This window comes from Sapajus apella, unplaced genomic scaffold, assembly GCF_009761245.1.
Source record: "Sapajus apella isolate SASKATOON/1434 unplaced genomic scaffold, GSC_monkey_1.0 scaffold86, whole genome shotgun sequence".
NCBI lineage: Eukaryota > Metazoa > Chordata > Mammalia > Primates > Cebidae > Sapajus > Sapajus apella.
The window spans coordinates 6,865,818-6,884,052 of NW_022437026.1; the positions used below are offsets into that span (position 1 = coordinate 6,865,818).

The following is an 18,235-nucleotide window of genomic DNA, read 5'->3' on the forward strand; positions in this document are numbered from 1 at the left end:
CACACACACACACACACACACACACACACACACACACACACACACACTCACTCCTTACCATAGGGAAATCCTTCCCCAGGTTCAGCCCAATCCCTACTGCCGCAATGAAAGTCTATTTCTCTTGTTCTCTAGCTCCATCTCTGCAGGAACAGCTGCTCACTGACCTCCGTATGCGAGCCACTGCTCACCCCTCTTTTTTCCAGTCTGAAAAGAATCCATAAATAATCTAATTCTGGTTCCACCTCTGCTATTAACTCACCCTAGCTTTTGGAAATGTCACTTTGTTCTCGCTCAGTGTCTAAAACATGTTTTGAGTCTCACAAGCATATCCATCTAATCGAGGATCTGCAGAAAGATGACCACCGAGATCTGTTCAGAAAACTCTACTTGAAAATTCCTCAATGGAGTTGGGCTAAGTGTGGCTGCATTAGGGGCTGAAGGGTAAGCCATGCTACAGAAGAGAACAGTGAGCAATTTCATATTCATCTATTCCATTTCTTTCCAAAGCTAACTTTATAAAAACTATGACTTACAGTGAGAAATATATTTCATATTCATCCACATACACATGCCACAATAAAAATTACACAAAACATACTTTGCTATGCTCAATGCACTAGTATTCTCCTATGCTGCTCTACCCTAGCCTAATCTCCCCTCCATTCTTTAAAATGCCAATCATGACCCACTAAAGTGATTTCATGATTTGCTAATGAACCATGACTCACAGTTTGTAAAACCTTGATTCTCATAAGCCTCTACCACCAGGTAAATGACTGGTTGTTTACATTCCAACATAAGTTCAGATTTCACAATTGTTTTAAAATTTTACCCTAAGAAGTTGGGCTTATCAAATGTTTCACTGAGTAACTTAGAAGACGCTAATTAAACAAAGAGATAATTAGCTTTAAGAACAGAAGTGTTCACCAAAGAGAGTGGCTAATCAACCTAATTATTGCCATCACTGTGAGGCTGAGGGTTTTGTTTCTACACCCAGTGCTTAGCACTGACATCACTTTGTGCTTCGGAGGCAGCAGGTGAAGGGTTGAAAGCCCCGTCCAGCACTGTAGTCCTCTGTCCTCTTGCAGGTTACCTGTGTCCTGATGCCCAGCTTTCTCATCTATAAAATGGGCCTGAACTTTCTATCACAGAGTTGTTCCAAAAACAGAGGGTCAACACCAAGTGCTCCGCACAGTATCTGGCCCATCAGAGGAACCCAATACATAGCAGCTATTCTTTCTCTTTTTACTGGAGGTTACTTATGGAACACACCTTTTCTGTTAAAAAAGGACAGAACATGTAGACCGCGGGTCCCAGTGCCTCCTAGCTTTCCAGGAAAATTTTCAGCACACAAGCACTAAATACTGCAAGTTTTAGTTCAAATCAGGAGTCAGCCAAGGGCACAGCTACATGGAGCTTCTCTCAGGACCTCTGTCCAGGTAAATAGCATGAAATGGGCAAGCACTGGCTGCTGGGTGGAGGCCACGAGACAGCTCCAGACCAGACCAGATCCTATGGCTTTGGGAGCTCGAGGCTCCCAATGTCCCACTGAGTGGCCCCAGCACTGGGTGAGCCCTGACACCTGGTCAGCCTCCTGCATCTGCCAACTGTGGCCCCCAAAGGGAAGCAGTGTTTTATTCCTGAGCATGTCATTTTAGAGACAGTCCTGGGTCTCACCCTCACCTCTCCAGTCCTCCTTCATTTTCCTTGAGGCTTCACATAAATTTTGAGAGTTCCCCTGAATTTTCTAATAAGGAGAGACTTCCAGTAATGAGACAACTAGCCTGTCTAAAAAGCTAGCCTGCACCTTGGAGTGGCTATGCCACTTACTACCTGTAAGACCCGGAGGAAGTCATTCCACATTTCCGAAGCTAGGTCCCTGATCTACAGAGTGGAACTCCCAAAATGTATATTCCAGTGCTGAGCATACAGGAGCTGTCTCAACCCCAGCCAGGAGTGAATGAAGAGATGCGCATGCATGTGTGTCTGTGTGTATACATGCCTCACATGTTAACGGAAGACACCGTGAGAATTAAGTAAGACAGTATATGTGAATATGATTTCTGGAGCTTTTGCAGAAAATGAACACAACAGTTTCTTCTGGGATAGAACAGCTGTGGTGAGGGCTGAGAAGAGGCCCCTTTCTTCTTATGGACAGACACAATATGTGTCTATGGAATTACTTTTATAATTAAAAAGTTGAAAATTGTAAAAGATGAATGTAATTAATGGCAATACACAGTGGATTCAAGTGCATTTTTATAGTAAGCTTTGCCAAGCAAAATTATAGTGTTAATTTAGACAGACACATATAATAAATGAAACTGATATGGAAATCAACATATTTTAGCTTTAAAATTATGTTAATATTTTATCTAGATTGTTCTAACTTTGTAAAAAATCACATTGATTGAATTTGTATACGACTTAAATAAGATTTCCATTAACTCAAAATCATTATAAAACAAACCCATGAAACAATACCTTAAAAGTTCTACAAGTTAATATGATGTTAATGCATAGAAAAATGCTTGGAAAACATTCACCTATAAGTATGACCCTATTTCTGTTGGAAGGGTGCCTGGGATTGGGCAGGGGTCAGGGTGGAGGCATGGCAGAGGTGGAGTGGTTACCTGTAATGTTTAGAATTTTTGTAGGACTAGATTAATAAATGACATGTTAGTAAACCCAAAGTTTAAAAAAAACAGAAAAGAGTCTTTGAAAATGTTTTACTCCACAGCCCCATTTTTACAGATGAAAAAACTGAGGTACAGAGAGGAGAGAGAGACTCAGGGCTCAGATGTCCTCATCACTTGCAGGGTGACAAGTGACAGTGATATCTGCCACAATTCATCCCAACACAAAATCACTGAAGTCAACAATCAGTAACGGCTTTTTAATGAGCTTTTGTTATGCAATGAATCAGCTAGTAAATGCATTTCCCAACTCTAAATAGTGGCACATAAAAAAAACTTTAATAGCCCCAGTGGAAATTAATGTCATGTTAATGCTGAACACAATTACATACAATATTTTCATACCATCTGATCTACTTAAAACTGCGTTCTGGAATTGGCCCTTAACAAAGGAAAACGGTCCAGGCAATTAGGAACTAATGAGTAGCATGTCAATCCAGCGGTAGATAAGAATCAGGAAAGGCGACACCCAGAAAAGCTGACAGCCTCTGGTTTTGGTGGGGAGCAGATGGGAGGCAGCTGTGGGGCTAAAGGGGAGCACGCCTCTTCAAAGACTTTTCTCAGGACGTGGGGTATGCGAGCCCTCAGGACCTACAGGAAAACCTGGCAGGAACCACCCAAGCAGGCTGCTGCTGGATGCTCAACAAACATATTCAAGCAGACCCGCTGGGCTGACAATGCCCAGGTAGGCTCTTTGAGCTCTGGGACAAGATCTCTCTGCTCCCTTCCAGCTGAGCTGGGAAGTCAAGCCCACATCTGTCCTCCAGGACGTGGCGGCCCCTCGACCCTGTCAAACGGCTGCTAATCATGCCTGCAGATTGATGTCACGGGACTGTTTATGGAGCAGCTCTGCCAGAGCAGTCAGAGGACTGAGGCAAGCATCGCTCCAAAATGCTGGGAATGCATCTTAAACGGGCAGCCGGAGACTTGTCCTAACTTTTATTGCTATTTTTAAGATACCTCTATCCCTGGCGAGGCTGGAGACCTCGGTTTTATTTGACCACATTTATCTCCAGAGGTCACTGAAAGCTAAGAATAAGAAGGGTCAACAAGTTCCCAACGCTATTTGCCAGAAAATCATGGCAAACCTCGTTTCCCACCACGGAAGCAGTTTTAACTGGCTCTAGGATTAGCTGAAGAGTTATCTCTGTTTCTCAAAATATTTCTCTACCATAGTCCCTTCTCGTCATCCTCCTCCTCCTCCTCCTCCTGACTCTTCTTCTTGTTTCTTTCTCTCTCTCTCTCCCCCATGTACATATATATGTATTTGAAATTATCTCAAGTATCTCAATTCCTGGCCCAGAAAGCCATCCATAGAGGTTATGGCTCTGCTTTCTAAATCCCCAGAGAATTGAGTGACCCAGACAAGTTCACACAGCATGCAGTGGGCAGGAATCACATGAGGCAGAGATTTCCATCAACAACCCTTATCGATCTAGGAAATGTAGCCCCCAAAGCACACCTGTTTGGACATCTACCTATATTTCACAGTAGGGCATCTCTGTATGTTAAATGTAACCCTCCGTGTGACCCAATAGTCTTCACACTGTAGGCAAACACATAACACCAGTAAAAAGCTTGATCTCATCACTGTCCTCTGAGACCCCTGCCGTGGTACCCCATGGCCCTAAGAGAGATTCCACACACCTCAACAGGACCAGCATCCTCTCCTTAATATGGAGTTTCTTTCTTCTTTCGGCCCCTCTGTCATAGCTTACCCCTCACGCCTGAGCCTGTCTTTCTGGAATAGTGTTCTCTCTGAACCTCCGTCACCCTCTGACATACCCCTTGCTGCCTCATGGCCCACCACCCTCCCCACCCTGCTTACCAGCCAGACTGACTTGGCCATATGAATGAGGAGTTTCAATGGGCTAATCTCCACAGCCATTCTTGTACTGTTCGTTCTTCAGGCTTCATCTCCCTTGAAACATCCCTTGAACACTTAAGTCTGGGTTAGGTACAGGGCCTCCCTCCTCAGGGATCCCATAGCTCTCTGAAGTTACCCTATTGCCAGTCATTTTAAAGCTGTATTTTGATTTTAATTCCTTATTTACTTACTTGTCTGCTCCATCCAGACTTCTTGAGGGAGGCACTGTGTCTTGCTCCCTATTATATAACCAGTGCCAAGCCTTTAGGAGAGTCTCAAAAATACTTGCCTAGTGAATCTGTAATCCTCACTGGTACTGAGAGGGAGGAAGGAAAGATGATGGATGCTTCAAAGTCACTTCAGCTTGATCTTGGGATGATTTATTTTCTGCAGATAAATTTTCTTGGCAGAAATATAGAATGAAAGTCCACGTTCTATGCATGTGCCCACTGATAATTCTGCCATTCAGTGTCAGATTTTATTCTAAAACAGGCCACAAATAAGCCATGGCTCTTGTCTACTTACATGGGAATAATGAGGAAACGACTATCAGAGCTTCACAGCTGGCTGGAAAAGCCAGTGACTCTGAAGGCAGACACAAGAAAGCTCAACCTCATCTACACATACTCACAATACCTGGTGTCCTGGGCGTGGGGTGTCTTGGCTGAGTAGCACCCATTTGCCTTCTTTCTCACTACAGTTCCTGGCAATCATATGGAGCTTTAAAACGCAGTCGCCATTGACTGAGTGGAGCTGGGAGGTGGGCAGAGACTGGATTTGGGCAGGCTGGATTGAATGAAAGCTTGCCTAAGATTAGACTTACCCTCAACTTCCCATAGGGACCATTACAATCCCTATTAATTTAAGGCAGTTTAAGCCAGTGATATATCTGAAAAGCATATTCGTAAGTGTTAGTGGAACATCTGATGGTCAAGGGCAGGATCAGAGATCCTTGTGGTCTATGAGGACAGCTGCTACCAGAGCAACTGAAGAAACAGATGATGTGAGCCTGACTTTCTCACATGACAAGCCACACTGGTGCTGCTTCCCATTGCCCATGGAGGTGGAGACCTGCGCACCAAGATGGATGTGAGTTTTAGACCCTGCTAGAGAAGACCTAGATGCTACTGCAAAGGCCTTGAGCTGGTCCAGAGCCGCCACGCTGTGGAACTATGTCATTGGGGTCTGCAGACCCAAGTCCGACACCATGGACAGTCTAGAATGCCAGCCACACAGAGGGGTCCCTGGGTAGTGCATGGCCGCCAGCAAATCTCCCTGCAATGTGATTTTAGTATAAGAGTCAGATTCTTTATATGCCCAGATGCAAAAAATCGTGAAATATCTAGGCTAATAAAAACTGATACTTATGAGTAAATTTATTTACCCATTCTTGGGTCCGGTTCCTCATTTTTTATCTTTCCTTGGTTGGCTAGAGTAGACACCTGAAGTTATCATTCCTGGAACCAGAATATCCTTCTGTTTAAACCATAGATTGGTACAATTGTTTAACTCAGCCACCCAGGCTGGGAAAACCAATGGGTGTTCTCTCGCTCATGGTCTCAGACTGTGAATCTGAACCTAAGTGGCTATCTTACAAAAGGCTGGCCTTGGACACCAGGGTCCCAGGTGGGAAAGCACAGCAGACACGTCCAGGGCCATCACTGCTGCAAAAACAACTAAAAACACCATTTTTACATCAAATATTATTGGGGATAGTCTAAGAACGCCCTATATTGGTCCTGCAATACCTTCTTCTAGATTTTTGTTATTGTTGTAATTAATTATTCTCTTTTATATATATGAGGTAGGATCTTTGATCAAGTGCTTCATTGGGACTATCTTTTAACCAGGGTACAAATGGGTTGAATAAATTATTCCCCTCTCCTCTTCTTCTCTTCATTTGCCCTTCTTGGGTAAGTAGTGGAGAGTTCGCCAATATTTGGCTTCAGTGACCCTTGTGGTGATGGCCTTCAATCAGGAATCTAAGCTGGATGTCCACAGAAGTCCAGCTTAGTGTGTCAGAGTTGGGTGAAAATGGCCACTTGGAATTTTTAACATCGTTTTAAATGTAACATGATTGAAATCAAATTCATCATATGTAGCATAAAGTTAGGCTCTCTCTGCATCTTCCCTCTCCCTATAAATGTAACCACTTCCCAGTCCTCTGACTTCAGTCCAAACTTTGGAGACTATCATAGCTCAGCCACACTCATGTCTCCCATCACCAACTCTGCAACATTTCATGTGAAATGGCTCATCTTCTCTCTTCCACTTAATTCTTCCCACCACCCTGGTCTGTGCCCAGCACAGTTTGTGTCTAAGTGATGCAGCAGACCAGCTGCCCTTCTGGGTCCTACCAACTCTATCCCATTGTCCTCACTGTGACCAGATCAATTTCTCTAAACCTACCCTTTATCCTATCATTCCCTGACACTAAAAAGTCCAGTATCTTTCTACTGCATCACATTATAATTCCTCTCAGATTTCAGGACTTCCCATTATGTACTTCATCCCATATATTCAAATTCAACAACCTTATGGCTTATGATGTCACAGGAGTTTCTACATTTACTGTAATTCCTTTTTAATCCCTTTACTATGTCTCCTTGCTAACCATATCACCAACCCCAAGTGTTTATCCAACAGCCCACATTTATCCCCACCCCATGACTTTGCCCGTGACAACTCCCCACCTAGAATGCTTTCCTTTTCTGTCTTACAATTCCTAGCAGCCCCTCCAGGAGGTCCACCCTTTCCATTCTAGTCCCTCAAGTAATCTCCCTCTCCTCTGGGCACCCACAGGGCTCATGATTCACACAGAGCTCACTGCATAACCTGCTATTTCCTATCTGTTCTACTCGTTTTCTTCTCAACCAGACCATAACCCCCTTGATGGTGAGGACAAGGCTCTTTGCTCCATAGTGTCTAGAAAAAAGCAGTCAATAAATACTTTTTGAGTCATCAAAATTGATTTATAACAATTGATTATAAATAGAATCAATTGTTATACATTGATTTATAACAGAGCAGGAGACAGAGGGAAAGGAGAATGATGTAAGTCATGTGTTGCTTCACAATGGGGATATATTTTGAGACATGCATCACTAGGTGACTTTGCAAGCATTGCAGAATGTGTTTATATAAATCTAGTTGCTACATAGGTTGCAACACACCTAGGCTGTAAGGTATAGCCTATTACTTCCAGGCTACAAACGTGTACGGCATGTTACTATACTGAATACTGTAGGCAGCTGTAATACAGTGGTAAGTATTTGTGTACCTCAAGATATCTAAACACAGAGGAGGTGTGGTAAAAACATGGCACTATAATCTTATGGGACAATTGCCATAAATGCGGTCTGTTGTTGTCCAAAACATCGTCACGCTGTGCAGGGTTGTAATTCTAAGTCATCCCCGTAATTATTTGGATCTATTGCATCTGGTCCTCCGCTGCCCTCCTCCTCAAGATTACTTTACCTGCAGAACTGAACCTCCTGGTCAAACTGTGAGTTTTCTGGCTGTGTCCCCTCCTTCAGCTGGCTGACGTTGAAAAACGAGAGGGTGTGGTTGACAAAGCCATGCAGAGTCCCATTGTGACTGTAGGAGTACTGGTACACCAGGCGGGGGATAAAGTCGGAGGTGATCGCAATGACAAAAGCCTGAGGGACAGAACCATAAGTACTGAGTAGCCAGGATTGATGCTAAAAAGGACTGTCCACTCTTAGGTTCTCCATCAGAAGGAGCTGCTCTGATAGACACAGAAGCTCATGCAGCATGCTCAGGTCCCTGAGCTCATGCAGCTGAGTCACCTGTCTCTTCCATCTTTGCCGTGTCTAAGTGTAATAAGTCCACCAGACAGTGGCTATCAAAAGAACACAAGTCAACCACTGCAGCAAAGGATGCTAAGTCAGTTTGGACCATCTGGTGCTGGAAGGATTAAACCACTTCTGAGATATCTAACATTGCTGTTGAGCAAGCCAATGTTAGATATCATTGTGCACATATCACAGTGCACGCTTTCCTGAGAAAATTACCTGTAGTGATGAGGGTACTATGTAAGTGTAATGGGCAAGGAAACGGAATGTCCATGTACATCTACCCCTGAGTGGTACCAGAAAGCCAGGAACACCAAGCATATGATTCCACAGTTTGCTTAATTTGACCATTATCTCTCAATGCTTTTTAGCATGCCATGTAACAGACGCTATTCTTGTATCCATTTTACTTAAGAAAACTGAGACACAGCAGAGAAAGAAACAGGTCCTGCTAGACGGAGCCACACACACCCAACATAGCGTCTGGCACGTCTAAGTGCTCTATAAATGTCTGTGGAGCAAACCAAACGGCAAATGAATGATTGCGTGTTTGAACACAGAGGTACTTTCTGCAAAGAAAGTCTTAAATCTTGTTGGCAGGTGTTTATACTGCATACTGCTCCAACAATGAAAGCCCTTTACCAAAATGTAGTTCAGATATTGTTCTCCAAATGTGTATGTGAATGTGAATGGCCATAACCATATTTGAGAACAAATAACATCATAATCATAGCTACAACTTACTGGGCACTTGTTATATGCCCTTTTATCATCACATTTAATTTCCCAGATGATCTTATTTGGTGGGTACTGTTATTATCTCCTGTTAGACAGATAAGTAAACAAGTCTTAAAGAGGCGAGGGAGGTAAGACTGCATGTCATTTCATTCTGTACATGGAAAGTGATTCATACTCAGGGCCCCTGTTCTAGCAGTCACAACTTCAAAGTAGCGGACTGATCTGTTTTCCAAATTGCACCTTCTTTCTTTTTTTTTTTTTTTTTTGAGACGGAGTTTCACTCTTGTTACCCAGGCTGGAGTGCAATGGCGCGATCTCGGCTCACCGCAACCTCCGCCTCCGGGTTCAGGCAATTCTCCTGCCTCAGCCTCCTGAGTAGCTGGGATTACAGGCACGCGCCACCATGCCCAGCTAATTTTTTGTAGTTTTAGTAGAGATGGGGTTTCACCATGTTGACCAGGATGGTCTCGATCTCTTGACCTCGTGATCCACCCGCCTCGGCCTCCCAAAGTGCTGGGATTACAGGCTTGAGCCACCGCGCCCGGCCCAATTGCACCTTATTTCTAAGCCTCAAGATGTGCACTGCCTACATCACAACATTCAAAATGCAGTGGGCTGATTTTCTCTGCCTCACCTCACACCTCCCCAGCCATTTTATGTCATCTCAGTAGGAAATCAGGTCAGAGCCAAATCCCTGTTTGCTTCCCAAGGGAAAAAGGCTGTGGCTTTCTTGGTGTGCACTGAGCTAGCTGATACATTCCTGGGAGGTGGGACAGGAGGCCCTGCCTGGCCACTGTCCATATAGAACACAGTAGAAGAGAAGCTGGCTGGGGCCCAGTAGGATTTCCTCTGCAGTGTAGACACGTCTGGCAAGGGAGTTAAGGAGGTCCCTACAGGTGGGACCCTTCTTCTTCTGCGTCCTACCTTAACCTACGCAGTGCCAGAGTCCATGGGATAATTAAGACTTTGCACTGACAACCTGGAGGAACCGTAATTAGGGACTGCAGCCTGGGCAACGCTCCAGGTATTGTTTAACTCGGCAGTAGAATAAGAAAGGAAAGAGATGAATAGATATGTAGAATTCTTTCCCCATTATTCTTGGCTCCGAAGAGGGATCTGATTTTGACTGCCAGGGCCAAGGTACGCATTCTGATGGATAATTACCTTTCATTCTCTTTGCGAAATTAAAAATAGACCTGCACAGCCTCAGCGACAGCATGATGAGTTACAAGGCATTTGTGTGCTGTTAACCCGAGTGCTGTCACCAGTAAAGCTCCAAATGGAAACGACTGGGCGGTGCAAGGTCCGGCTTCCCACTTTGAAGACCTCGGCTTCTCTGGAAGCCCTTCCCACAGAGCGAGTGTGTCATGGATGTAAGTACTTACATTGCTGATAACAGAGAACTTGCCGATTCCAGAGAGAATGTCAAACCAGATTCCTGCAAGACAGAAAGGAGAGCGTCTGGCTCACTCCCCGCCTTGGCCCAGTGATGGCACCGCTGAAGCTCCAGGTGATGTTTTGCAGGTGAACTACCGGGCAGCTTTGCTGGGCCCCCCAGATGGGCTTGTCTGGAAAGTATTAGGTGACCCCCCTGTCTGGAAGCTTGGGGCACAAGTCAGGGTGGATGATGTGGCCTCAGAAGGCCTCCCTGCACTTCAGGATCTGAGGATGAGGGGCCCAAAGAGAAGGGGGGGCTTTCCCAGCCCTCTTGATTCCTGGTGTGGTGTGACTGTGGCCAGAGGGGACAGAATGGAGTGCCTGGTGGGACCTCTGAGTGGGGCACATACCAATGTCTTTGGTTCTTACAGCATCCGGCCGTCTCAGCTCCGTAACAAACTTCTTTGCGTCGAGTCGCACTTCAATGACGTTGTTGAGGAGGGCGAACACAGGTGCCAGGGGAAAGGAGGCCACAAAGAGGGTGACGAAACCAAACTGGATGACTGCGAGAGAGAACAGCATGAGGGCTTCGGCAGGGACAAGCAGGACTCAGGTCCCTTCTGGCTTGTAGCTACAGCCCCTTGTCCTTTCTCCCTTGGGTCTCCTTCCCATGTGGGGTGTTTCTCAGTCTCCCTTTCCCTCCTGTGCCACATACACGTTATTTCTTTCCAAGTACCTGATGGCCTGCTAGTCAATGCCATCACTTGGTAGCAAAGCTCTGGATTAGGTACGATGGGAAGATATGAGAAAAAAAAGTCTTAACTCCTCCCTTCACCCTTTACGGCCGGTCACTAATCCTACTGATCTAACTCAGGGGTTGGTAAACTTTTTTAGTAAAAGGCCAGATAGCAATAAACATTTTTGGATTTGCAGGCCATATGGTTTTGTCACAACTCTGCCATTATAGAGTAAAAGCAGCTATAGACAGCACGTTGACAAGTAGGCTTGGCTGCATACCAATAAAACTTTATTTACAAAAGCAATAAATAAAGCAGGCTGGATTTAGCCCATAGGCCACAGTTTGCCTACCCTTGATATAGCTTTAAAAATCACCTCCCAAATTTGGACTCTTCTTTCCACGTCTACAGTCGCTGACTTTGTTTAGAAAGTTTATTCATCCATCATGCATTTACAGAGAGCTAGCTGAACGCCAGATCCTGTACCAAGTATTTAAGGAGGCAAGGGTCTGGTCTTGGCTGCAAGAAGCTGGGTTTGAAAGGGGAGAGGTAAATGCAGGCAAACATGTGCAACAAGGTTTTATGTGTGCCAAGCAGGAAGAGAGAATGTGCTAGTGATAGAGAGGACCCAAAGGGAGGAGAACACACATCTGTTCAGGGCATGGACTGGGTGCAGTCTCCACATGGAGCCCCTGGGCACAATCTTGAACAACGGGTATGCAGTTTTCATGAGGATTAAGTCAAAGAAGCCTTGCCAGCTGCAGAAGCAGTGTGAGCAAAAGCATGGTGGGGCAGCCCATGCCCATCAGACAGCTGGAAAGAGTCCTGCCCTACCTGGACCATTGCAACAGCCTTCTGAAGGGGTTTCTTGTCACCAGGCTCCCAGGATACTAGAGAGTCTATCCAGCACATAGCTCCTGTCATGATTCTGCTATATACCTGCTTATAAAAACCCCTGTTGGCTCCGCTTTGTTCACTGAATGTAATCCAAATTCCCTAGCTCGGCGTACAGGTGCTTTATAATCTGCCTCCAGCCTGCCTCCCTAGCTTCATCTCCCAGCATCTCCCCAGCAATGACCATGGTCCTGCCTTCTCACCCTCTGAACTCCTCAGTCTCCTGAGTGTTCCCTGCCACATTAGTTACTTCCACTCATTTGTGCACAAGCATCCACTCTCCAGCTGGCAAGCTTCTATGAATCCCAAGGTCACTCAAATGCCACCTCCTTGGTGAAGCCCAATTCCTCCCACTCTGGACCCCACCACCCTGTGTTCAGGTCTCTGTTGCAGCACCGCTGTGTGCTTCTGTAACTGATTTGCTCACAAATCTTTATTTCCCACTGAGAAGGCAAGGCCTCCAACCCCTCTAGGAGTTCAGTACATATTTGCTGATGGAAACACAGCCCAGAGTCCTGGAAAGTTACGGTCCACTAGGACTTCCCTACATACTAAGGACAAATTATTTAACTTCTCTGTACCTCAGATACTTCAACTGTAAGTTGAAGATAATAGTAATACCCACCCATTAGGGCTCCCAGGAGGGTAAATGATATTATACACAAAATATACTTAGAACAATATCAGATACATAATAACTGTTTAGTAAATAGTATTTATTAGGGGTATGACTATTTACTAGAGGTATAACTTTGGCCAGCCCTGTCTGTCTCAATGGGCAACAGCATCCTCACTGATAAACTGAAGGGACTGGTTTAAATTCCCTCCAAGTCTGATTTGCAGTGATGCTATGATTCTCATTCTCTTAGACAAGCTTCATGAGTCTGGGATGTTCAAATACAGCATGAAAAAACACGACCCAAATGAGAAAAAAAATTCTATTTCTACAGAGGGATAAGAGCAGCCACAGCAGAAGTTTCAGGAAAGGGAACAGGCATGGAACTTTCTGCAGGCCAACTGCTATTGATCTGGCAGCTTGCTCAGCCCACAGCTGTGGGTCACTGCTCTTGCTGATACAACCTCGTCCACTGCCATTGTCCTTGGTGCCCAGTAGGTTCCAGCAGACCCTAGGAGACTGGCAGGTGCCAGTGGGTAGCCAGACACTTGCACCGAAAGACGCAGATTTGTCAAGGTTGGGACCTTAGAGTGACCACCTGGCTAGCTGGCTGGCCAACGGGGATTGGAGGATGGTGGAGAAATCCCTGAAAAACCAGCCCTGGGAGCCCAGTTCAAAACGCAGGATCTCTCTCATCTTTTACATAAGGCTTTGCCGAGGAATTCACTTCAGAGTCAGGGATGGGGTAAGGCCAGGGGGGTGTGGGGATGAATGGAATTAACAAGGAAAGCAAAACACATGTTAGACTAGCATTCTAAAACCTGTAAAATGCATGCCTGTGTTTAAGTGTATGGATGGATGTGTATTTATGGAGTTCTAAGTCGGTCTTCATGATTCTAATGAGCTCAGTTCAGCAGGGAAAATGTTCTTATCATGAGTGACTTCCTCCAGCAGAATTGTGCAAATTCCCCAGAGCCTCTGCAAGGGTTTGGCAAGGAGACTGATGGGGAGGGAGAGGCGTAGTTTACTTCTGAGGGGTTGCAAATATACACGGCATACCCTTACCACATTCGTGCACGTGCTGCTCGGAAATCAAACTTCCTTCCAGGGTTATAGGGAAAATGGGACTCTCCACTTCCTCTTCTCTCTACATATGAACTCCTGAGGCAGACATGAATGCTGTCTTCCAGGGCTTCCCTGCTGGTTTGCATCTTTACCTTCACAAACTCTCCAGACATGGGCTTTCTGTTGTCCCTCTTCTGTCAACACAAACATCTTCCAGTGCTGGCTGGATGCTCTCTAATAGGCCCTGTTAATTACCCCACTCCCGTAACAAAATGTCCCTCCTCTTTTCCCTTGCCATGTAAGTCTCTATGTTCAGCACTGAATGGCCGCAAGAGACTGGGCTCAGCAAAGGCTATGATGCTGGACCTGAAGTGACAGGATCCTTCTATCCCCTTCTCTGGTGTTATTCCAGGGTATGATGGGCCAAAAATAGTCCCACTCTGCAGGTGTACTACTGCTACAGGTGTTCCCTGCTCAGACTGGGAAACCTGAGCACTGCCAAGATTCAACCCAAAGAGGCAGAAACAAATAGGAAGTTTTGCTTTACTTGGGGAGATAAAAACAAAAAACCATAACTCTCTAGCATGCAAATTCCAAATCCAAGACTTGATCTTTTCAGTCAAAGGTTTAAAAGGCTATATCACATGGAAGTCCTTCTGGGCTCACTTCAGAGGACACAGTGATACTGGCCTTTGCCAACACAAAGAATTGTTTCTAAAAGCAGCAAGCCTCCATTAGGATAAGAGCAACAACGGAAATCCTCAGTGCACTGCATAATAGAAGCCAGCTTGGCCTGACCAATAACATATTAAACCTGGCCAAGCCAATTAGGGAGGAATCTTTGAGTTGATTCTCAACCAAATCTTTATAAAGCCTTCTGTAAAGTGCTCCAGTAATGCTGACCTCAAAGACTAGAAACTCCTCCATGTAAACCCCATTGTTTTTCTCTTCTCACCCTCCAGCAGCCAAGGATCTTCTAGAATAACCAGCAGCCCTACACTGCCTAATGCTGGAGACATTTCCTGCATCGGTGATTTCCTGAGCTTAGGTTAAAATAACAAGGAGGAGTGAGTTAAACTAACCAAGACAACATTCAGCAAGGACATTTCAGGACAATCTGCTTACAGAAGACAAACAGTATAGTAGATAAAATAGAATGGACTTGCCAGGATTGGTAGAGAAGATTTTAACGGAACAGAATTCTGATTTTTTATTCATTTATTTAAAAAGCTTCAGTAAGCATACCTACCCTCTCATAGTGTGATGATAAAGTCCAGACCCTTGGCCCAGCATTCAAGGCCCCTTGTGACTTGACTCTTATTTTCGCAGACCCATTTCCTCCCCACCCATGCTCTGTGCTAGGGGCAAATATTTAGCTAGTGTGTTGGAGATCAACTCTGCTTGCCTCCCAACCGTTCCAAAACCATGTGTACTTCCTCAAACTCACCACCCACCATGATTTCTACACTCTGAGCCATGGTGCATGCCACTACTGACTGTAATTTTCCTTCTTTTCTGGTTTGCTGAGTAGCATGCTATTCATCTCTCAGGCTCAACTGAAACTTCACCTTCTGTATGAAGACTCTCCTCCACCTCCATTTCCCACCAGCACACCCAGGTGGAACTGGGTACCTCGGGCATCTCTCCTCCTCACTCCCATAATGCCTTGCACGTGCCTCTCTGTCTATTCGACCTGCTCCCTAGATGGAAAACTCCTTGAGACCAGGGCCCTTATTTGATTCTTTCCTGAGTCCTTGCTCACCCTCTTTGGTGAAGCCTATCACATAGCAGATGCTCAAAGGTTATCTGTTTCATAAATCTGAACTGATTTTCACCAGCTGTGAAACATACACACAGACACACACACAAAAGGCCAAAAATGACAATGTGGGAACTGAAAGCATTGCACTTGATGATGGTGAAAAGAGATGTAGACATGAAGTATTAACGCCTCTACATCACAATTCTTATTGCTGCATTCTGCACAGAAGACTTTGAAGGAAGTTACTGTCAAAACAGTTGGTTAGGAGAGTCCAATTCTAATAAAAATGATTACAGTTTTGTTTTGTTTAAAAAACCTTTCTATTATTTAATAAAAGCAACACAGTCTGCTTAAATAAATTGAATACTGGGGGCTTAAGAATCCTCCTTTTTGAGTGCTGGCAATGCAGGGCTACTGGATCGGCCATAAACATCAGAGGTGGAGGAGACACTGAAGCAGCTTCAGCACCAGAGGGGAGCGCAGAGAACCACCGTGGTGAACACAGGAGGCATTCCCATCAAGAGCACCGTGGACAACCCCACCAACCACACAGTATGCCAGCTGCATGCACAGCTTCATCCTGAAGGCACGAAGCATTGTGCTCGAAATTGACCCCCAGAATGATCTCACCTTCTGTCGAATATGCTCCAAGAAAAATGAAATTATGGTTGCACCAGATAAAGACTATTTCCTGATTGTGATTCAGAATCCAACTGAATAAGTAGCTCTCTTGGCTCCCTCTGTCATTCCTTAATTTAATGTCTCCCAAGATTATTAATATCAATCATGTCAACAGACTGGCACGTGGCAGTCCCCTTAAAGCCCTCTCAAACCAACCCAGTGACCATGTGTGGGCTGGCGGCTCTGCCTACCCCACCAAAGGGACCCCTGTGCTGCGCCAACCTTCCCCAGAGCTCCAGGAGGGCCCTATCTCCTCAATACCAGGTTTTGGAGCAAGAGCTTATGAGAAACCCAGACTCAGCTTCCTTCTGACCTTCGGTTTACTTTGTCGCCCTTGGAGAAGGCTGTTTCTCTTTAATTAAAAATAACTGAAATGCTTTAAAAAAAAAAAAGAATCTTCCTTTTTGTGAGCCATTAATGAGCAATGCTAGGGAATCACGGAAGAACACACTGCTATGAGCTTGTCTTTTCACTCAGGAGGCAGTAAGTGAAAGATTCAGCTAGAAACAGCCCATTAATAAACACTTATGAAAGATCACAGCAGAGGAAGGTCATCACTGTTTATTTCATCAGACCGTATTTTAAGGCTGTGCCCAGGGATCCCTTTTTCACAAGAGCAAGGGAACCCAACTATGCTCTGGGCTGACAGTGTCTGGCATAAAAAGAATGGCAAGTGTCAGTTGAATAAATAAATAGGAAGAGACAGTGAGAAGAAAAGGCATGAGTATTATAGATCCTCAACATGGACCTCCACTGCTCAGGAAAATGGCAAAACCTTGACAGAAATGTAAGAGAGTTCTCAGTGGCCATCACTCCCCATCCAGTCACTCATGCATTCATTCAACAAGCATTTATTGAGCATATTCCATATACTGGAGACCATGTACACTGCTAGAAAACAAAGATGAGCAGATTACTGTGGCATCCTTCAAAGGGCTCAGAGTCTGCTGTGGGAAAGATGGCCGTGGAGACAATCCCTCACAGCCTCACGTGGTGAGAACAAAATGCCAGCATTAACAGTGCTGTAAAGTGCTGGGCAGGGGTAACTGACTCTCACCAGCAGACCCACGGAGGCTTCACGACATTCATCACTGGGCTCCACGTGAAGGACAAGTAGAAGAGGCATAGGGAGGTGTGCCATATGGTTGGTAGTTAAGGTCGCTCCTGCAAATTCACGGATCCAAATTCACAAACAAACTACTTAGGAAATAAAGACAATATGTGGAATTCCCTTTCAGTCTGCATGGAGTCACCTGGGGGTTTGCACAATGGATCGGGTCTAATTCAGAAAGCCTGGGAAGTCATAACAGGAAGGGACAGGCTTGAAGTCACAGCTTAGGTATTAAGAGTTTACCGCATGCAAAGCAATGCAACGCTGGGACAGATCAGCAAGGCACATTGGCTCTGAGTTTTCATTTCTTTGTGTTTAAAGCAGATTCAGTCCCTGCTTTTTCTCTAGCCCCCACAGCAATCTAAAAAGACTTGAGTTGGCAAGATCTACTGAGTCACTTCCTAGAGCACACACTGGTGAATTTCCAGTAAATATTTACGGAAAGAACAAATGAATGATCTGGGTTTCTCACTCTTGTTTACATTATCCACCTGCAAGACAGGAGTGTGAAGGACAGTTATTCATTCATCCTTCCTCCTAACCCTCCATCCTCTCATTTGGACTGTAGTAATGTAGTATGTGAGTTAGAAGGACAGTAAAACCACTCATGATTGGAAAGAAGTTCCCAAGCAACAAATCGTTACTGAGGAGCTTTCTTTGCTTTATTCTTTTTTCTACCTCTTCCCAAAAGGTTTGTGCAAAAGTGAACAAAATGAAAATAAAATTAGGCTTATAGGATTTTAGAAAAAGGAAATAAAGAGCACAGAAAAGAGGACAAAACAAATAAGCAAACTTGGGGAGCCACAATGTAGCTATGTTTGAGCAATAAAGTTTACCCTGGGCTTCCCGGTTGTTGGCGCAAGAACAGAAATGGGG

At 44.9% G+C, this 18,235-nt stretch overlaps 1 protein-coding gene and 1 pseudogene across 2 annotated transcripts in view; one reads left to right on the top strand and one right to left on the bottom strand.

The window, feature by feature from the left end:
* Positions 1 to 18,235, bottom strand: part of ANO2 (anoctamin 2) — a 391,299-nt gene that overhangs the window by 4,883 nt on the left and 368,181 nt on the right. For both annotated transcript variants that reach the window (XM_032254535.1, XM_032254534.1), the window contains 3 exons: positions 10,904 to 11,056; positions 10,502 to 10,554; positions 8,041 to 8,222 (listed from right to left, as the gene is read on the bottom strand). In XM_032254535.1, coding sequence (XP_032110426.1) covers positions 8,041 to 8,222; positions 10,502 to 10,554; positions 10,904 to 11,056 — 388 coding nt within the window. The remainder of the gene's footprint in view (positions 1 to 8,040; positions 8,223 to 10,501; positions 10,555 to 10,903; positions 11,057 to 18,235) is intronic.
* On the top strand, positions 11,914 to 16,326 carry LOC116534096 (annotated as a pseudogene).